The 22,187-nt window shown below is 49.9% G+C and overlaps 1 protein-coding gene and 3 non-coding genes across 5 annotated transcripts in view; 2 read left to right on the top strand and 2 right to left on the bottom strand.

Moving 5' to 3' along the window:
* The window catches only part of SLC24A3 (solute carrier family 24 member 3), a 125,874-nt gene extending 113,821 nt beyond the window's left edge, over positions 1–12,053 (bottom strand). For both annotated transcript variants that reach the window (XM_061559451.1, XM_061559452.1), the window contains exons 1-2: positions 11,373–12,053; positions 4,829–4,981 (exon numbers count right to left, since the gene is read on the bottom strand). In XM_061559451.1, coding sequence (XP_061415435.1) covers positions 4,829–4,981; positions 11,373–11,523 — 304 coding nt within the window. In that variant the 5' untranslated portion in view covers positions 11,524–12,053. The remainder of the gene's footprint in view (positions 1–4,828; positions 4,982–11,372) is intronic.
* Positions 12,054–17,707: 5,654 nt separating this feature from the next.
* Positions 17,708–17,807, bottom strand: TRNAI-UAU (transfer RNA isoleucine (anticodon UAU)). Its single transcript has 2 exons — positions 17,770–17,807; positions 17,708–17,743 (listed from the first exon to the last, which is right to left on the bottom strand). It is a non-coding gene; the product is annotated as a tRNA-Ile (tRNA).
* A 392-nt stretch (positions 17,808–18,199) lies between these two features.
* On the top strand, positions 18,200–18,300 carry TRNAI-UAU (transfer RNA isoleucine (anticodon UAU)). Its single transcript has 2 exons — positions 18,200–18,237; positions 18,265–18,300. It is a non-coding gene; the product is annotated as a tRNA-Ile (tRNA).
* Positions 18,301–19,836: 1,536 nt separating this feature from the next.
* Positions 19,837–19,935, top strand: TRNAI-UAU (transfer RNA isoleucine (anticodon UAU)). The gene is made up of 2 exons: positions 19,837–19,874; positions 19,900–19,935. It is a non-coding gene; the product is annotated as a tRNA-Ile (tRNA).
* The last annotated feature ends 2,252 nt before the right edge of the window (positions 19,936–22,187 follow it).

Below are 22,187 nucleotides of genomic sequence, written 5' to 3'. Positions count from 1 at the left end.
GACCTGAGAGAGTGGAATTGAGGGGCCATCCATTCAGTACGCACGCATGGAGGGGGGAGGGGGGAGGGGTTAACCCAAATGTGTAGCTTGCGTATGGGGGGGGGGGGTCTACTGACAATGTACGCATAGGAAACGGGGAAGGGTGTGAGTCAGATAGTCCGGCCGTGGACTATCTGTTTGCTTAAACACGTTAATATTATTAATCCTTGATCGCTTCCGCGTGGATTAAATATCGGCCGTTCTTTCGGATTCGGTGGGGGGGGGGGGGAGTCAAGCGTACGCACGCAGGTGGGGGGGGGGGGTAAAAAGTACGCGTGCGTATAGGGAGGGGGTGGGATGGGTCAAGTTTTTGACAGATTTCTGCGTGCCTACTCAATGGATGGCCCCTGAGTGGGTGGTGGAGGGTGAACGCAACGGTCACCGACAACCCCGCCCCCCCCCATCGCCTCCGCGTGTGATCATCAATCCCTCGTGCTCGTCGAATTCTGGTGAAGGCCGCGATCGACGGAAACGAACATCTCGCCTCAGCATTGTCCGGCCACCAGAGGTGGATCTAGAAACTTCCCAGGGAGTGGGTTGAGGGGGGGGGGGGTCGTGGGTGGAGGGCGAACAGGGGGGGGGGGCTAGTCTCGAAATTTTAAGACGTTTTAAAAATAGGCCTCTTCATTATTTTGTTGCATCAACCCATAGAGAACCCATCGCTATGAAAAATAAAAATAAAACACGGCTGTCATTTTCATGCTCTTCTCGCAATCCTCCTGTACTCGGAGCACTCAGACTTAATCTGATTCTTTTTCCGTAATAAAATGCCAAGGTGATGTGTAGTGTTGGGGGGTATTTTTTTACGTGTTCTCTAGCACGTAAATTATATTCTGGTGAAATAAGTAAGTGCATTAAGAGGAGCACAAATTTAAAAGTTGGAGCAATTTTAAACTAACGGTGTCGGTCTTCGCGTTTCATTATTCCCACCGCCTCAGCGCTGTCATCAAGACGACATGACGTCTTACGAACTTCTTCTGCTGTTTCAATTTAAAACATGCATTGATTATTTGTTACACAAAACATTTGATTCAATCTTTATTTGTTGCCTTGGAAGAGGAGCCCAGCGGGCAGGCGGCCAAGAAACTCGAGGCTTAGATTTTTTTTACAGAGTAGTATGATAGATTTGTGTCAGGTAAATATTTCTGGCGTCTCAAGATGCAGGGGCAATTAAAACTAAACGTTAGACTATGCTTTTTATTTTACCAGGTAAGGCCGTTTTCAGAAGCGACCTGGCCACAAATGATAGCTCAATGAAGTGGCTTATCGCGTGGAAATTTATAGCAGCCAAATACTGTAAACGAATGTTGCTTCTAAATGTGGAGGGAAAAACCAGAGGACCCGGAGAAAAATCTGCGTGACCACGGGGTGAGAGAACATGCAAACTCCAAAATACGGCAGGCGTCAGGGTCGGGATCGAACCCACGACTTCCTGTATACCAGGCGAGGGAGTTAACATCTCCTAACCACCGTGATGATTATGAGAGAGAGACACGAAAACTCCGAATATACGGCAGGCATCAGGGTCGGGATCGAACCCACGACCTCCTGTATACCAGGCGAGGTAGTTAACATCTCCTAGCTACCGTGATGATGATGAGAGAGAGACACGAAAACTCCGAATATACGGCAGGCATCAGGGTCGGGATCTAACCCACGACCTCCTGTGTACCAGGCGAGGTAGTTAACATCTCATAGCCACCGTGGTGCCCAATTGCATCCATTGCCCCCACCCACTCCCCCCCCCCTCCTTGGATCCACCACTCCTGGCCACCAAGAACCACTCTTGGCCACAAAACTGCTATAATAATGCATTTTATGTACAGTTAATTCTTTAGTTTGTGACTAAGTTTTTGTTCATTGTTACCGTATTACAATTTTTGCATTAATTGTTTTAAATACTGTACTCACAATTAAATCATTTTTAAAAAATACGTGCACATTTTTTTAAAATAACTAATTTGATTATATAACTATCACGGTGAGGTGTGCAGTTGGCAAAGGCTGGCGTCAAAGGTTTTCTTAAGCACGTACGCGTCCGACGCACGCTCGCGTCTGGATTGTTCCCGTGTCAAGAATACCAGACAGAAGTTTATCTCTCTCCCTCTCCCAAGGTCGCGTTGGATAGAGATGCAGCAGCAGAAAGGAAGTGTCCGTGAAAAGGATCTTATTTAGATAGGATTCAGAAAAATGTGGTTTTGTTTATAAGTAGCTTTGAGATAACAGTCTGGAATCAGGACGTCCAATGAAAGTTGCGTGCGATCTCCACAGCGCCTACCGGCTACGATGCACTTTGATGCGAAAACTAAGACTAAACATGTTCACATACAGTAGACGGAGCTCTAGAGAGTCCCTCTAGTGGGTATTTGGCCTACTTTTCCAGACTTTGCAGACGCCTTCGAAGAGGCGGAGCCTGCATTTAACCCCACAAAATACGCCACCTTAGAATTGTTCAACTTCGAGGTACCCACTATTCTACTCAGCTGGGAAGAACGAACTGTCGGCATCTGGTTTGGAAGTCCAGTGTGCCAACTATTACACCCACGGCAGCATCGATTAAGGGGCCGTCCATAAATGACGTCACGCGATTTTGGACGATTTTTGATCCCTCCCCCCCCTTCGTTACACGGCGTCACAAAAACTCAGATATGACGTCACAAAGCTCTACCCCCCCCACCCCCACCCAAATAATAAAACATGCTTCAAATCGCTTTAAACCATTGTCATTGTAGTGCGTATTTAATGTGGCGCTGCACTCTGATGTTGCAGGAGAAAACATGTATTAAAAGTCTATTTAATTAAGTAGAACGTGTGTCAAAATTGATTTAAAGTTGCGCATTTTTATGTGACGTCACATTTCTCAACCCCCCCCCCCCCTCGTCACACATTGTCACAAATGTCTGACCCCCCCTTCCCCGCCTAGGTGTGTGACGTCATTTATGGTCGGCCCCTAAGTACATCCAAGCACCCCAGTCTACATGACATCCAAACGCATGCCTTCTTTAACACGTCGTAGGCTTATGCGACCAATATCATTCATAATGCCGTTTTTTGGGGGGTTTGACGACACATTTATATATGTATGCGATCTAAACCCCCAAATAAACCTGCATGCCTTCTGATGCACGACTTCTTTGTGGCATCGCTGCGTTTAGTATTCGACTAAATGGGCCGGCGGCGGCATTCGTTGTTCAAATCAGCGATGCACCGTTCCGTCGATCATCCATAATGGAGCTAGGGCCGTGAGAGCAGACGCTTGGACGATGGTTTCGGTCGAACAGAAGGCAGCGACGCGGGGTATTGGCTACGTACGGCGCGGAAGAAGTTCAACCTACGTACTTCCCCGCGAGCCTTCGCGCAAGCGGCGCCTGAGTGGACGAACGCCGCACGCTGAACTTGGCAGGACGAAACACAAATCCCGACGTCGCCCTAATTAGCTTGGCGGCTCTTTTCGTCTGCGCCGCTTTCAATTGAAAAGGCATTTCTTCAGGACTGCTTTTTTGCTGCTTCCATGTTGTTGCCCTTCACCCCGTACGGTTGGCGACGCACGGCGCGAGAGAGGTTCAGCTTGCACGGTACGATACAAACAAACACAAAAATCCCCCACCGTCTTGCATCCCATGCTCACGGGTAGATCGGAAATGCTTTCACAACAAGCGCTTGCTATCCTGGCCGTTTGGGACGTACAGGGGGGAGGGCGGCGTGGAGGGGATGGTTGATTTTGAGATTGTTGTGAGGAGAGACACAGAAACTTAGAGAAGTTTTGTGGTCTCTACCCCCCCACCACCCCCCAACTCTGCCACACGCCAGCCCCGTAGCCATCAGTGGGTGGGGGGCTGTTGGCAGGGCCGTCCATAGTGGGGGGCAGCCACACCTCTCTGCCTTCAAACTAAACTGCAAGTGCAACATCTGACACCGTGACGCCGAAGCGTGCCCCCCCCCCCTCCCTCCCCCCAAAGCGCGGGTGCAGTAGTTTAACACCAGTGCCAATTAAGCAATGGGCCACAGCCTTATAATATACACATCATGTATACATGCAAACAAAAGACATAACTCTGAGTTAATACACGGCCTACGCGGAGGGTGGGGGAGCGGTGCGTGACGTCAGCAGGCACACTGCGTGACGCTGCCGCATGCGGGTAACATCACAGATGAGACGTCACCGCTCACTTGCTGTGCAAAATATATCCATTATTGCGCCCCCCCCCCCCAAAAAAAAATCTATTTTTATAATGTTTTCATTGTGTACAGTCTGGAAGCTACCCACATGCCACGTTTCAAGTTTGTTGCATGTTGGGAAGTATGCTAAACATTTCGAACAGACACACACATTCACAAATTTGAATTTGTTTATATATAGAAGATGACTCATCTGCGAAAGTGGCCCCCCGGTGAAACTTAGTGAAGAACGCTGCTCTAGGCATTGAAGGAAGAGGAGGTCTTGGCATTCAACTAAACTTTTTTTTAGACCAGGTAAGGCCGCTGAGCGATGAAGCTCTTTTCGGACGCGACCTGACTACAAATGATCGCTCAACGAAGCAGCCAAACATTCCGAACGCATTTTTCTAAATCTGGAGGGAAAAACCCCGGAGTAACCCGGAAAAAAAATCCACGCGTCAACGCGGAGAGCGAACATGCAAATTCCAAATATACAGCAGCAGGTGTCGGGGTCTGAATTGAACGCACATCCTCCTGTATACCAGGTGAGGTAGTTCACAGCTCGCCACCGCATTGCCCCCATTGAAGAAGAAGGAGGAGGGAGGGAGGAAGCAAGGAGGCTTCATCGAACCTGGCTCTGTGCAGTTCTTGTCCTCCGTGTCGTTGGCTCGAGGCGGATCGTCGTGCCGGTGGTGGTGCGACGTGGCCCCGAGCAGCCTGCGGCTCCATCGCTTCACTCCGGGATCGGCGCTCGGGACGCGCGTGGCAGCCCTCGTCGCCTCGCCTGCAATTCACGAGCGTCCCGTGTGACAAGTCCGCTCAGCGAGCCACGGTTCCAACAACAACAGCAGCAGCAACAACAACAACAGCAGCAGCATCAAGAAGTAACGGTGACATCACCACGTCGCTTTGTGCCAGGCTAGGTGTGCGCTTGAGACTCTCCCGAGTCCACGCACTCACTCGCGACACTGCGATGATGTTGGGTTTGATAATTGGTATTTACCCTTTTATCTGGCAACATGTTTGCATAGACCACAATACCTGCAGTCATAATGCAAACAAAAACATAACTCTGATAATGTATGCACTGTCCTTGACGTTGATTGGTCCACACCCGATAAAAGGGTAAAAAAGATCTATTATCATATTTTTTACTGGCAAATGAGGTTCCAATGGTGTTGATGTTGGGTTTTTTTTCCTTCTTCGCAGCACCTTTGTTAATCCGTGTTAACTCTTATCTGGTCGCTTGATGCTTTGGGTCTTTGGGTCATGTGCTCAATAATTGTGTGGAGAAAGCCTCCTGCCCCCACCCCCTGCCCCGATGCCCCCCCTCCCCCATCACCAACGACACGGGGAGGTCAACATCCACAAATTCATGGGGATGATCCATGGTGGTGAAGTTGAGACGGGAAGAAGCGATGGGGGTTCCCACGTTAAAGTTGAGGTGGCAGTTATGGAATGATGAATTCAGTTCATGTGCAGGTGCTAGGTGGATCATAACATCGCAGAGAATCATGATAAATGGCAGCAGATTTCTGATTGCCTTTATCCAGCAGTGGTATAATCTTGCCTGCTGCTGCTGTAGCTGATGATGATGATACAGTACAGAGTTTCATCTTTAAAACTCTTCTAGTCCATGAGCCGGAGGGGCTGTTTGGTATAATTTTGGTGGGGAGAATCCCCTCATATATTATCTGAAAACTAAGAATCTGTACTGCATGGAAATGTTGACTGCACTCGTAAAAGATGTTGTTAATTTGCTACTTCACCATCAATTACACAGTACCCTAATTGTATTCCGATTGCACATTGCACGTACGTTTCATATGTAATTGAGGTTTTTTTTTAGTTAGATTGCGTAAATGTATAAATGTGTCGTAGAACCCACCACCACCCGACACAGCCAACTAGTAAGGGTTGTCACGTCAACAGAGTACAGCACGCCGGTGTGTTGGAGAGCCAAGCCACAACATTTACAATCTGAGTGCATATGTATTCACAGTTTCACCCTAATCCATGGAGGGAACGGATACGGCCAAATCACACAGAATGCTATGGGAGTGACGACCATGCCCAAAACACAGGTGCTATAGGCGTTGTGGGCAGTGCAGTCAAATCCATTGTTGTTCTGCACCCCACCCCTACCTTTTCCCACCTTCACTAACCTGCACTAATCACCTGTGGTGAAGTATGGCCAACATAACCTCCACTCAAAAGAAACTCGCCCTATACACGTACACAGGTATATCGCATAAATATTACATTTTCCATGAAGCAATTGTTGCTTGGCGACAGCTTGGCCCACAGGAATTCCTCCCGCCTCAATAATACACGACCTGGGCATTTAAAGCCCGGCATGCATTTTAACAAGGGACAAGGTAGTTAGGGTAAGTGATGTTCCAAATTTGGCTGGGCGCCGTCACACCGTAGCCTGGAGAATACGCCGAGCGTATTGTCAGTGGACTTTCTCCGCGTGTGCAAGTAAGCCCAGAGGCCCAACAGCGCGCACGCGCGCGTGTATGTGTGTGTGCGCGCGCGCGTGCGTTAAGCTCGCCCCTAATGCACTGTATGTACACACGTGCGTTATGTAACCTGCATCCACCCGGCACAAACGCAAGGCTTTTTTAAGCGCGCGCTTGGATGGATGTATTTATTTAAATCGATTTTTTTAAAATAAAATAGCGGCTCTCAAATGTTCACAGCAATCCCCAATAAAATATCCCAATTCCACGCACGTTTTCGCGCTGTATTCTTGCGCGTAAAAAATATATAGTGGAGAAAGACGTGCCTGCATCGTGAATGTCTGCTAATTCCAGTTAAGCTCAACACGCATCCAAGGAAAGGGATTCTCCATCGAGGGGCACTTGCCAGAACTGTAGGTTTTCATTAGGCTTAGTGTCGCTAAATATACTTAAAGGGTATTCCACTTTGCTAACCATAAAAAAAACGATCGTCTTCCCAGAGGCGTTCCTAGGGTCACGGCGAATCGGGGCGACTGCCCCGGGCCCCGTGCTTTGGGGAGGGAGGGGGCCGCGCTTCGGCGTCACGGTGTTATATGTAATGCTTCTGGTTTGGTTTCAAGGCATCGGTGGCGGGGGGCACACGGTGTGAGTTGCCCCGGGCCCTGCACTCCACCCCCCGCCCCTACTCGACATCTGTGGAAAAAAGCTTTATAGCTTATCGGATTCCTCCAGGATAAATAAACATTATGATTCTGGACGGCCTCTGAACCTTCCTTCCTCTCCACCACCCACTCTCCTCCACCACCAGCAACCACCACTACGAGTCTCTCAAGACCCTCCATGAAATGTCAACACGACAATCTTAATCGTCATCAGCATCAGCCACGAAGTCCTTCCCAACGGTGCCGCAAATGCCGTACGGCATTCTGGCTCGTGCGCCACGAGCTGCTTGCTCGCTCTCTTATCGCGTGCCCCTCTCCGCGATGGTCGTGCTCTAGGGGAACCGTTTCCCCCCTTTGCCATTGGCTGTCATTCACCGACCTCGTCCATCAACGATCGATTGATCGTTCATTCGTTCTGGCGTCGTGTCCGGCCCAAGCCCACGTGCGTTTTTTTGTTTTTTTTTTGGACGGGGCGGAGGGGGGGTCAAGATAGCCTTTCGAATAGCACCTGACGTGTTGCACAAGCAGAGCCTGCAGATGATAACTCAGCAGCAAAACGATGTGTGGCTCGTGTGAAGTTTTGTTACTTTTTCTTGCTCGCTGCAGTTGGCCTCGGCGAGGTCACTAGAAGTGCAGTCGATCTCGTCATGAGTAGCATCGAGCCTGGGAAATGCTTCAATAGGCAACTTTTTTTTATTAAAGTGTTGTCATCACGCGTACGCCTCTATTTAAGGAACGAAACAGGTGGACGTCTCCACAAATTTGGCTGTCGCTGATGAAGCTAGTTGTAATTACTGGCGAAACGTCGTACTCAGATTGTAAATGTTGTGGCTTGGCTCTCCAACCCAACGGCGTGCTGTACTCGTGACGAATTGGCACGTTCTGTTTACGTGACAAACCTTACTAATTGGCTGTGTCGAGTGGTGGTGGGTTTAACGACACGTATATATTTACGCGATCTAACCCCCCCCCCCCCCCCCCGTATTATGGTTTAAATAATTTGTTTACCTTTCCTATACTTTGTACTCGTGTCGTGTTTTTGTTTTGTGTTTTTTGTCGTAACGTTCTGATCCGACCCTGCTGTACATCTGTAAGAAAGGGCTTTACAAGCTACACAGGAGTCCCTCCTGCGGTATAAACACTGATTCTGATTCTACGAATGTACGGTGTTGTGGACCGCAGGGATGCGCAGCGAAGCAAAAGCTCCATCGTTGTACTGTGCTCCTATGCTCTCGCGTCTACGACCAGCGCGGCGATGAATGCCTTTCTGGGTCACGTAACCGGTACGCCGATGGTGGGGAAGGCCATCATCCGGCAGTGGATTGACAAAGAAGGGTTCCTGTACAACTGCACGACGTTGAATAGAAAAAAAAATTAGCCCAGCGTTTAAACAAAAACACAAAAAACGGTAACGCCTAAAACACAAAACAAGGGGGTGGCTTTTTTTAGTTTTGCCGGACTTCATTTCGCTTGTATGAAGGGGAAGGATGTTGGCCCGAAAAAAGGGAAACAATGCAGATACCGAAATCAGGTGCAGTCAATGGCTGCGCAATAGCGACAGCAAATTCATTGGGGCAGGAGCGGTGGGTGGGGACCTTCACCACCACCACTACCACGTGTAATTAGGCTTACGCGGGCAAGGCAAGGTGCCTTGGGTTTTAAACTCTGCAGTAATAATATGCAGGCTGCAACAGGCTCACCGGGTACGAATCGCATTAGCGCCTTGCCTGGCTCGGTAGCGCAGTGCTTCGCTGAGCGTGCGCGCTGGCGACGCGGCTGGTTCCAAGTTCGAGTCTCGCGGCTGAATGTATCTTTAACCGCGTGGTTTGTACTTTATTTTGCTCAGTCGGCGTTGGCTGCCGATGTCTTAACGGTGTGTTTTGTTGTTGTATTCATTCCTCTTGCTCAACGCCCCCTCTACCGTTCCCGTTCTGTTCTAATGTGCACCGATGGCTGCTTTATTGAGGAAGATATTGGCACGTGAATTAAAGATTGATTGATTTATTGAACCGGTTCTTGGCACAGCACCCTCCTCCACTCCCCCCCCCCCGCCCTGTCACCTTCACCAATTTAGCACTGACCAGCGTAGTGAAGTATGGGCACACGGCTTCCATAACGGACACCTATTCGTGTACGTATGTTGAACTTCTTTCGCACCGTACGTGGCCATCCGTGCTAATCGGAGGTGCGATACGGCGCGTTTGAGGTCTTCATCCAGCAGCGGGATGGTCGAAAGGCGCCACTAGATTGTTTTATTCACGCTTAGATCGCGACAAAAACAAATATAATACGCGACGCAAATTACAGCCCCCGGGTGAGAGAGATTACGAAAGCCAAACACTCATTTCTACAGTGAATGGAATGGAAGTGGCCAAACATCGCCCCACCCCCCAAATGAACCAGCAGGACTGAGAGACTCGATGTGACTTTGCCGGGCAAAGTAACGGGTCATTATCACCGTGATGGCTAAAAGTACGTGCTGCAATTCTTAACACACGCAAACGGAACGAACTAAAAACAAAAAACAAAAGGCGGTGTGGTAGACATCGGCCGCTATGAACAATGTCCGTTGCCCTTGACTACGACAATTATTTGGATGGCCGTTGATAATAAAACAAAATGATGTTAAACAATCACGTTGGCGTTAGGCATCTCTAAAAATAAACACACTTTCGTACGTAACGCGTCAGCATGTTGGTCTCGCTGGGCTTATTATTGAACAGCATCCGTTCAGTTTAAACAGCGAGCAAACGCAGAGCCGCATCCGACCTTATTTTGTGTCTCATCGGCAGAGCCAGCGGCCTGGCTAAAAACAATCAGCGCTGACGTACGGCGATGGTATTGGCGAGAGCACTCACTCCGAACGACAGGGCCCTGTCAGCGAAAACCAACTCGTGTTGTTCCATTCCGTGCGTGTGTGTGTGCGGACGCACTCGTGATGCGCTATTGTGTTAGGAGGCTGCTGCTGCTACTGGGCAGTTGGAGGCAGTCGCCCTCCAGCAACAACGGAGGGCAGATGAGCGACGCTCACAACAACGAGCGGAGCGCCGGGCGGATAAAATACAGCAAGTTGGCACAGTAGGGGGTACAACTGGGGCATCGACACAATCATCTCAGTCAGCCAACCCATGGCACCCGGGTCTGTCCCGAGAGAGCCTTCGACACTTCACCTGGCCTCAAAAGTGCACCTGGCCTGGCACAGACGCTGTGGTAACGTCACCGTCGCTTCGTAGCGAATGGCGACTATTGGTATTGGATGCGCTATTGTGGAGGGAGAACCTCCGCTCGTGGTTCAAGTGGTCGTTCTCGGCTCGACGCGGCGTTGTCTCCGTCTGCCATTTAGTCCTGGAGACCGGACACAGGCGGCTTCTAACAGCCGGAGTATCCAGACTCTGGACAACACACGTAGACCCCCCACACACACAACCAGCCACGTAATATCAAGGTGGGAGGGGGGGGGGGGCGGCTGTAGGAAGGGGGGGGGGTAATCCCCCCTCCCCATCCCTAGGAAGGCTCATGCCAACGCAATTAAATTGAACACCAGTAGCGGGTTTTAGTCCGCATCTTCTGATATACACCCGCGGTGACCGCTGCAGCACTTTGTGACCTCCGAGTGAAAGAGAGAGAGATACAGATGCTGTCTAAGCGCAACTCGTTAGAGCAGAAAATGTTGAATAGACAGCATCAGCTCGTATCACGCTAACTCATTCCGCGCTTATGATTTGCTAAAAGTTTTTCTATTAGAATTTACTGTCGTCCCACCCACTGATGTTCTTCTCTGTATGCGCCACCCCACGTTGAAACAGAGGCCACGCTCTGCAGAGCTGGCAGCATGGGGGGGGGGGGTGAGTTGGTGAGAATTCATGATCGACAACATCAGATCGTATCGCGACTAGCCGGTCTGTTCGGCGTTGCTTTAAGTTTGTTGAACGTTGGCTGTGCGTGCCCCCTACCCCCGCTCCTTCTCCCCACCCCGCCCGCCGCCCTTCTTAACAAAAAGAAACAATGCCACCCGGGAGGGTTGCGATCGTGCCACCAGGAGCTCGCTCACCTGCGCTCGAGAAGATGTTGGAGGCGTATGACGCCACCATGAGCATCACGCTCATGAAGGCGAGGCGAGGCAGCAGGAACGTCTTCCTCCTGCGGACCCTGGAGAAGCCATGCTCCCAAGGCTTGCTTCTCGGTGCCAAAGCAGAGTACATCGCAAACTAGAGGCGACCTTCACAAAATTAATGATATTAATAAATACTGTATATGAAGCTGACGGAGAGAGCCGCTGGAACGCGTGGGCTTTCTTTTGCGGAGCGCTTTGCCGGCGTCACGGGCAGTGAAGAAAGACCCCCCCTCCCCACCTCAACCTAAAAATTGGCAATTAGCTAATGACGAGAAGGAAAGCGACGATGCGAATTAGCCACGCGGCTTGCTGGGGAAGCGTTTCCATGGACTTCATCTCGTGCCGACTTTAACTTTTGCTCCGTTCCTTTCGCTTCTACTTCAAGCACCTTCCTCGCCGAGGGTGATGCTGCTGCTGCTGCAGCAGACTCCGTGCTGTTATTGCTGCTGCTTCTGCTGCTGCTGCTGCAGATGATGATGATGGAGCCGCTGCTCCCGCAGCTGCTGCTGGTGCCGAAGGTTGAAAACTCTGTGTCCCGCACCCGGCGAATTGAGCGGACGAGCGAGCGAGCGAGCCGGTTGGGCAGCGTGCGCGCAACTGCCTGGCTCGCGTGTTCCCCGCTCGCGTTTCTCGCCCTTTGCGGGGGGCGGGGTGGCGGCGGTGGTGGCGGGGGCGGCGAAAGCGTCGGCTAGGGAGGTGCTCTGGAGGGTAGGGTGGGTGAGTGGGGCTGAAAGCCGCGGGGGGGGGGGGGGGGGGGGCACGGGTGACGCTCTCACGTTCTCCTCGCACTCTCTAGGCGGCTCATCGTCTCATCGGAGCGGTCGGAACACGTGACAAGGAGCACGCCGGCCGTGTCGCTTTTTTATTTTAAATAACGGGATAGAGGCGGCACGCGTGCGCCGGACGCTCCACTCGAGCGCTCGCCCTTTTTTTGTTTCGCATGACGGACACAAGGGCGCGCGGACGTCACGCGGCGCACGGGGAGGCGTGAACGCGCTGTGCTGCCGACTTTGACGGCGACGACGACGATGATGATGACGACGGTGGAATTAGCGTGGCCAGGCTTGTCTCTGGTCGTCAGCTGACGCGTGCGCGAACGAGGTTGGCTCGACATCGATCGGCGCGAGGGAAGCCAGACATGCAGACAGAGGTATTTTACTCCTACTACGACTCCTACTACTCCCGCAATCAGGGCTTACATACAGACAGAGGTATTTTACTCCTACTACGACTCCTACTACTAACCCCGCAATCAGGGCTTACATGCAGACAGAGGTATTTTACTCCTACTACGACTCCTACTACTCCCGCAATCAGGGCTTACGTTCGGCCCGGCGCTGTTCGGGGATACGCACCGGAAAATATCAGCCCGCCCTCGTTCCGGATGTCTGGATAGGTGGAGGACGGTAGACGGCGGTTTTAGGGGTGTTCCAAGATTGTTTCTAATTGTTATTTCATGATAAATTAAGCCCTGCTCAAAACCCTCACTCAGCCTCCGCATAGTCGATGGGAAGTCGCTACTTCTCTGCTGCTGCCCGCTGTGCCAGTCCCCCCCCCCCCTCTTCTCCCCACTGCCCCCCCCGAGCCATCCGTGCTGCCGGCTTCCTGTCCCCCGTGTTCCAAGTCCACGCTCACGACCTTCCCCCTTCTCCTCTGCCGATCGAGAGCGCGCCGACCAACCGGGTGTCTTCAAGCGCGCATCTCTCCGCAGCGTGTTCGGGGTTGGGGTCCCGCGCGCCCTGACACACTGGAGGGGTCGCGGCGGAACGTCCCGCAAGGGCTGGTTAAGTCCTTGATTGCTCTTCACCCGCACCTGCGATTCCCACGGTTTCATATTCTTAGGTTTTTTCGGTAAAGTCACGTGGGTAAAACATTAAAATTAATATTTGTATTAATTTTAATGCTTATTAATTTCAATGTTTTACCCACGTGACTTTACCGAAAAAACCTAAGAATATGAATCCTTGCAGTCACGAAAGCTTCAAATCTAGAATTACCACGGTTGGCTACGTACGGTGCGTAAGAAGTTCAACGTACATACATAGGCGCCGTCCATAGATGACGTCACGCGATTTTGGACATTTTTTTGACCCCCCCCCCCCTCGTCACATGCACGGCATCACAAAAAGTCAGAACCCCCCCTCAAATATGACGTCACAAAGCTCTGCCCCCCCCCCCCCCCCCAAAAAAAAAAACATGCTTCACATCGCTTTAAACTATTGTCATTGTGGTGCGTATTTAATGTGGCGCTGCACTAACATTTATTAAAAAAGTCTATTTCATTAAGTAGAACGTGTTGTCTATATGTATTTAAAGTTGCGCATTTTTATGTGACGTCACATTTCTCACCCCCCCCCCCCCTCCTCGTCACACGTCACAAATGTCTGACCCCCCCCCCCCCCCAGGTGCGTGACGTCATTTATGGACGGCCCCATACGCGATCTTCGCCACTTGTTTCCCGTGGTGCGCACGCGCCGCTACTTTGTGCAGGGATGCGAATGCATTTGGCCACTTATATGAATCCCAGGTGTGTGATGAGATGCGCTCCTGCGTCTGGAACACTCTCCATTCCGATATTAGGAAGCCACTGGAGCAATGCAACTTTTAAATCATGAAATTGAAAACTCATTCCTTTCGAACTGCTTTTTGTCTTTGGGTTGTTGTCACCCCCCCGCCCTCTCCGCACGTCCAATTAGCACGGTTGGCTACGTACGGTGCGAACGAAGTTCAACATACATATACTGTACATACAACATACTGCTGTTAGAGAAGTCGATATGGCGGCGGGTGGCATTAACACAAATATCAGAACGGTCGAGGTGAATGCTTAAACAAAGACGCGCACGGTGATGATGATGTCGTTGATGATGGATTGTGGGTAACGCTTGACTACAATGTATTGACTCTAATAAAACAACGCGTTTTTAAATGTATAGTTATTTATTTTCATCCGGCAGGGATAATCCTCTCTTGTGTCAAAATAAAAGCAACTTCTGAATAAAGCCACAACGACATTAACAAAAAAAAACGACTGCAAACCGTTTTTTCTTTGCAACGCGATACTGCCATCTAGCGGGACTTTTATTTTGAAATTGCATCTCGCAAATTAAACGTTGGGGGGACCTGGGGGGGAGGGGGGCACACCAACGACCGAACGTGCTCTCGTTCAATGGCTCCCGAAACCAGTAATCCGCCGTGGGTCACCTACCTCGCGATTGGCTCCCGGTAATTGAGGCCTGCTCCCCCCACACTTCATCACGGACATAAGGAGCGTTCTTCTGTCACTATAATTCTATGAAATCTACACAACTACCGCGTGGCCACCGACTCGTTCCCGATGCGGATGCCCGTGCGCCGCCGTGTATTTAAAGGTTCCGTCGTCAGCACAATCGTCGGCGTTGATGTCACCTCTGATGAAGTGAGAGAGAAAAAAAAAATTCGCGGCCTCAAAAAATACCTCGATTTATTTTTCCTTCCCCAAATGTGTTGCGGGTGTCTCTCGGTCACATCCCCAAAATAAAATCCACAACGCTCACAGTGCTCGAGAGAGAGACGCTTCATATCAACTCCGCTGCGTCTGGATGCTGTTGTAGGGGACGTTTGATGTACGTCCGCGTGTGGCTTCCTATTTGTGAATGGAAACCGCCAGGCCGTGTGATCCAATTACCCGATGGATTTGCCCGCTCATTCAGTAACAACGGCGCTCGCTGAACATGGAGCACTCCGCCTCGAACGCGTCTAACGCGCAGTCTCTGTCTCGCAAGGACATCTTGGCCGTCTGCACGACCTGGGGCATTTTATTGAGGAGTCGTGTCCACTGATCATCAGAAGGAATGTAAGATGAAGTCATCCGTCAATTCGCTGATGACTGAAGGTGTCCCCACGCCGTGTCGGGCATTGCTATTGTGTGAGAATACTTCACTACGCTGGGCAGCGCTGGTTGGTGAAGGGTCAGGACCCGGGACCGGTTCAGATGCCACTCGTCAATGATGTCAACAGCCGTGGCTCTAAATCAAACGCGGGTGAATCTGGTTCACAGAGCAGTGCGCTAACCACTGCGCCATTGCTTATTCCGCTTAGAATGAATATACATTGTTTAAAACATGACACGTGGTAGGAGAGATCAGAAGAAATTCATTTTGAGACAGGTCTCGAAGTTCAGTCCTATCGAGCTGACGGTAACGGCGTTATTCATTCCGGGGGTTCTCAGTCAAACAAAAGTTAAATTTTCATAGTAATCTCACCTCTGGTTTCCACATGCAGATAAAATGTTGTTTAATTCATCGGCCTACTGGCTCTGCAGACTGGCAGGTCTCCTTCCTTTTGACGGAGTGCCTTGACCCATAGCATCTAATTGTCTCAACAATTCTAATTATTTATTCAGAAACACTTCACTAATTCTCAAGACTCGTTCGCGAGCAGGAGTGTAGTGCATTGCGGCGCTTGGCCATTAACTACATCGTGGCTTTACGAATGGGAAGATAAACCCGCCACACGTTGCGACGGGCTGGCACTCAGCATTGACATCTCCTGCTCGCAATTGCAGCGCCCACACCATCAACGCTGGGGACACGATGGGAAGATCCCTGCTTAGCTTGTGGAAATAATGCGATCGGGCACGTTGTGTGTGATTTGGTAAGAAGACTTGGGTTTATGGGGAACGTCAATGTACGGAGATTATAAAAAAGTATAGTCCTGATAATCAAAGATGCTTTTGGACGTTACATTGTTTGGTGTTCCTGCGTTGACAGTGGTGCACAAGCACAAATAACAAAGAGACCTCAACACTTTCGTTAATAACACTCCCATACGTATGTACGTATGTACGTTGCAATTCTTTCGCACCGTACGTAGCCAACCGTGCTAATCGAAAGGCGTGAGAGGTGATTTCTCGGGTAGTGGCCCCTCCTGCATGATGCATACAGTGTGGGGGGGGGGGGCTCTACAAAGGTAAAGTTCGGGAGAATTTTTTAGTGCGCCCACAAGGCCCTAGGACCCCGATTGACAAGAACCAGTGAGCTATATTGCCCAAGACGACATCTAAAACGCCACCATAATTTGTAAAAATAAAATAAAACAAAGAACTCTCCAAAAAATTTTGCCCACGATAATTTTCATCGATTATACGCATCTACGGGCGCAAGATGAACATTTTAAGTGTTTCAGGTGAGGCTCGAACTCGCAACCTCGACATGTCTCGGGGGGCAGCAGATCACTGCTCGAAAAGTAGCAACTTCATCCTGGGTGACGAACAAATACGGAAGGAAAAGACCCACCACGAATGCAAGGTAACGTAGACACGTGTGTGACACTCAGCTCTGCCATCTTGCTGGACAAGCAGCCTCACGCCTCCCAACATCTAGGCGAGACCCGGATGGTCGGGCACTCATCCATGCAAGCAAGCAAGCCAGCACCTGACCCCAGCACCTGACCCAAGCACGTGACCAAAGCACCTAACACAAGCACGTGACCCAAGCACCTGACCCAAGCTCAACTGCATCCTGGGTGACGAACAAATAAAAGGGGAAACCCCACCACGAATGCAAGGTTACGTAGACATGTGTGTGACACTCAGCTCTGCCACATTCCTGGGTACGCAGCCTCACACCGACCAACATCTGGCGAGACCCGAGATGGTCGGTCACCCATCCATCCATCCATGCATGCAAGCAAGCAAGCACTTAAACCCAAGCTGAAACTAGATTTGAAGCTTTCGTGACTGTAATGATTCATACTCTTAGTTCTTTCGGTAAAGTCACGTAGGTAAAAAATGAAATTAAAATTAAGAAAAATAAAATAATCAAATAATAATAATTGCTGCAGCAAATCTGGCTGTGACGGTCCCACCTGATGACGGAGACTTGTGTTGCCTCCGAAACGTCGTGAATTTATTATTTTATTTTTATTAATTTTAATTTCATTTTTTACCTACGTGAATTTACCGAAAGAACTAAAAGTACCAAGCTGAAACCCCCGCTTGGCTAACGGCATCTGACGACACAGGGCTATGTGAAGGTCGTCGACCGACTGTTAGACAATTTACTTGCTTAAGTTGTCCTAAAACAGGGGGTCGGCAAACTGCGGCTCCCTTCGTGACGTTATTTACTAAGGAACCAGCCTCTCGTATTCACCACACAGTGCATTGCGGCTCTTGAAATATTGGGTTGTTTTTTTTTACCGAATTCGGAAAAATAATTATCTTCTTGGTAATGTGTTGCCGACCTCTGCTCTAAAATAAAAACATCGATTTGACGATTATTCAAAAAACGGATTGCTCCAGGTGAGGCTCGAACTCACAACCTCGGCATGTCTCGGGGCAGGCAGGGCACTGCTTTATAAGTACCGCGCGCTAACCGATTGCGCCACTGGAGCTCTCGATGCCTGAGTTCGACTCCAGCCCTCGTGTGCAGCAACTACAGCACGGATGATGGAACAGACACGTGGATGGGATCAATGTGTGCGCGTCGTCTCACGAGTTCGCGAATTGCTGGAGACGTGCAACGATGGGTTAAGAGCGTGGGGGGAGAAGTGATATTGAGGATGAGGATATGCATTGAGTCCCACGCTGCTAGATTACAAGATGTTATTGGCAAGAGCACTCCGTCACCTCCCTCTCCAAAATTCATAGCACGTCTTTGTGCAACGTCTCATTTCGCCTACTCGTGAGACGACGCACACATCCCATCCCTTCCACGCGTTTGTTCGTCACCCAGGTTGCTGCTGCCGATGCACACGAGGGCTGGAGTCGTGCTCAGACACCGAGAGCTCCAGTGGCGCAATCGGTTAGCGCGCGGTACTTATAAAGCAGTGCCCTGCCTGCCCCCGAGACATGCCGAGGTTGTGAGTTCGAGCCTCACCTGGAGCAATCCTTTTGTAATAATTCGTATATTCGATGGGGGGGGGGGGAGGTCTTAGAGCAGAGGTCGGCAAACAAATGAACAAGCAGAGACATTTTTTTGCGAATTCGATAACAAATACAAGTCAATGTCTTCTTGGTTCTTTCGGTAAAGTCACGTAGAAGGGAAATAATAAAATAATAAAAATAAAACATAATAAAATAATTCTCACGACGTTTAGGCCACAACGGCTGCTTGCGTTGTGGCCGAAACGTCGTGAGAATTATTTTATTATGTTTTATTTGTATTATTTTATTATTTCTCTTCTACGTGACTTTACCGAAAGAACCAAGAAGATGAATCCCTGTAGGCACGAACGCTTTAAATCGACAAGTCAATGTATCAAGAGCCGCAATGCATTGTGTCGTGAATACGAAACGGCGGTTCCTTGATAAATGACGTCACGAAGTTAGGGAGCCGTAAGGTTGCCACCACCTGTTTTAGAACAACTTAAGCAAGTACGCTGTATAGTAGTTTAACACGTAGGCTTCCAACACACCGGTGTGCTGTACTCGTGACGAATTGGCCACGTTCTGTTGACGTGACAACCCTTACGAGTTGGCTGCGTCGGGTGGTGGCGGGTTTTCACGACACGTTTATATATTTACGCGATCTAACCCCAAAAAAACCTCTATTAATGACACTGTATAATAGTCGGTCGACGACTTTCACACAGCTCTGGGTCGTCGACTAAATCTCCCCCAAGGCGCCCGATCTCGTCAGATGCCGTTAGCCAAGCGGGTGGTTTGAGCTTGGGTCAGGGCTGCTTGCTTGGATGGATGGAAGGGTGAACGATCATCCCGGATCTCGCCAGATGTTGGTGAGCGTGAGGCTGCGTGCCCAGCAAGATAGCTGAGTGTCACACACATATATCTATAGGATCTTGCATTCACGGGTTCCCCGGTTTACCTCGAACAAAACATTCCAATCACACAGGGCCCTCCTAAAAACAAGTGTTGTGACTCATGAAAGTTTGTTTTCTGAATAAATAATTAGCATTTCCCTTTCAACGTGTACATGCACGGCTGCGTTTTTTCAATCCGCTGGTGGATGAAGGCTTCCCCACGCTGTGCGAGTCTTGATGTTTATTTGACCATACTTCACCACGCTCGTCAGTGGTAGATTTCTGAAGTCTCCTTTTCAACATACGCGCGAAGACGACGCACTTCTAACCCCGTGCGTTTTCACTCATGCAACCTTCGGTGGACGGCATAAGCTTGTTAACCCCATCTGTCTGTAACACAAGGAGGGGGGGGGGGGTGGGGCAAAGGCAAGCCAGCATGTGTTGCCGTTTGGGACTTATGCTCGAGATAAAACCGGGCAAAATTCACGAAAGGGTCGCGATAAAAACCAGCGCTAAAATAATTCGTCGTCGTCGGCCGTGGGCGATGACGTCAAAACGCGAACGTTCACAACGCGGTTATGCGTCGTGAAACGCTTCCGAGGACACACAACGCGTGCTGGAGCCAAGGAAATCTGCCCGCGGTCACTGCAGCGAGCACGCTGTTCCAGTGGCGCAATCGGTTAGCGCGCGGTACTTATAGAGCAGTGCCTTGCTGCCCCGAGGCATGCCGAGGTTGTGAGTTCGATCCTCACCTGGAACACGAGTGTTTTTTTTTTTTCGTGCGTGCGTCTTGATCCTCTCGCGTCTAAATAAAATCACTCGTAGATGCGCGTCACCGATTAAATATCGGTGGTTAAAATCGTTTTGAGAATTAGAACGTGACTGATGGTGCGGTGACGTTTTGAGGTCTCCGTGGTGGAGAGATGTTAACTACCTCGCCCGGTATACAGGAGGTCGTGGGTTCGATACCGATTCTAGACCCTGACCCTTGTATATTGCATGCTCTCCCCGTGGTCGCGTGGATCATTCTCCGGGTCCTCCGGTTTTTTTCTCCCCTCCACATTCAGATTCAACGCGCGTTTAGAGAGATGCAGCTGCTGTAAATTACCCACGCGATGATAAGCTCACTCCATTGAGCTATCATTTGTGGGGTATAGCTCAGTGGACCTTACAACCTGGTCAAGTAAAAACAAATTGTAATCGACCCTCGTTTCTTACATGGACATCCCCCTTTGCCAGAGTGACACTTTTCATTGTTTTTATTTAAACCACCAACTCGTCTGGACAGACTGGGTCATGTTTTGTCTACACTCGAGAGCGGAATCTCTCTAGTGGCAGAGTTGGTTATCGCAATGCAACTGTGAACCTTGTCCAACCCAAGTTCGATTCCCGAACATTAATTGAAACATCAGAATCAGATGCTGGCCTCCCTCCCCACCACCACCCACTACATCCCAACAATTTCGCCATCCTGCACTGAATATAGCGTGGTGAAGTATCACATGATAGACACAGAATTACAGTATACTATTTTTTAAGAAAAGGTTTGCTGGCTGGCTGGCTGCCTGCCTGCCGAAGTGCGCGGTGACGTCACCACAGCGCACCAGCCGTGTGCCGACGTCACCGTTCAAATTTGCGTGCTGACGTCACCCGTATCCCACAGCAGATGCGTGGGCAGTGTTGGTGGTAAAGATAAAAAAAGCAGTGACTGACGTACAGTCGCAGTGTAGAGCAAATCATTTGGTGATAGCACGTTGGCAGTATCGCACAAATTAACAGATGACGTCGTGTGGAGAGACATCGATCCGTTTGTGAATGGAAACTGACCGGAGTTGATTTGAAATGTTGTTATTTTATTTTTAAAGGTGATATCCACGTGAGAGAGAGATATCCATTCATCCAGCAGTGGAAAGAAAATCGATGATTAATGAAGCGTGTCTTATTTTGCACCTGGTCCCCAACATGCATCCCGATTTGTTCGCCCATAATCTCAGTATGTTAAACGACAAAGATCCACCGTGTAGCCTTAACAGACTGTTGAGGCAAGTGCTGTTAGCGGGCACCTATAAAGGCCGGCACGGCACACGACGAGGTGGGTGGCCAGCGCTGCGCCCGGCCGCCTTAGTCTCCCTAGAGGCGATATTTTTACGCACCGCACCAGGCACTCACTTAAGGCTGAGTCGACGTAGGGGAGGCTCAGGAGCGGTTCAGAAAATCGTCAGTGATGTTGGCCGTGAGTGGCAATCGAACTCGGATCGCCAGGTTCGTAGCGCGGCGCGCTAACCGCTACACTACCGCTCCCCAATCGTTTGATATCCACACACACACCGGGTGATCCGTATACAGATACCCCACTGATTTCCAATGACCCTCTTTATGAAGGTGATTGAATAATGCATTGCGAAGACGACGGCTATTTTGAGCAAAAAAAAAGCGTTAAGAGATTCAAGCTAAAATTGGCAGAGCCGTCAAAGGTTGTTCGCTATATACGGTAAAGTGCTGGAGTTATAATTGCTTTCCTCTTAATATTATTTCAGGTGTATCTGGAAAAATGGATCAGCCTCTTTACAACATTTTCATTCAAATCTTTCCCGTGTCTCCCACCTCAATCCACACATTGTATCTTTAACCAACTCTGCACGATGCACTTTGTGCCAAATGTAATATATATTCGGTCACGTTGTGGATAAAAAAAAGCGTGTAATATTACATCTCGGTGGTCAATCTATGGATTGATCACCCCGTATTAATACACGCTATTGTGTTTCCACTCAGACGCACGGAGGAAGTTCAACTTTCAAAGACAAAGATCCCCCGTATAGCCTGAACAGTCTGTAGAGGCAAGTGCTGTCAGCGAGCACCTATGAAGGCACGGCACACGAGGAGGGGCGGGCGGGTGGGCCACACCGCACCAGGTACTCATTTTAAGCTGAGTCGACCTAGGGGAGGCCCAGATTTTCGTCACTGATGTTGCCCATGAGCGGGAATACGCTACCGCTCCCCACATACATT

Source organism: Lethenteron reissneri, chromosome 25 (genome assembly GCF_015708825.2).
Source record: "Lethenteron reissneri isolate LAM-NWPU_2019-01 chromosome 25, ASM1570882v1, whole genome shotgun sequence".
Taxonomy (NCBI): Eukaryota; Metazoa; Chordata; class Hyperoartia; order Petromyzontiformes; family Petromyzontidae; genus Lethenteron; species Lethenteron reissneri.
Note: the sequence above shows the minus strand (reverse complement) of the source record. Positions and strands in the feature narration are given on the sequence as shown.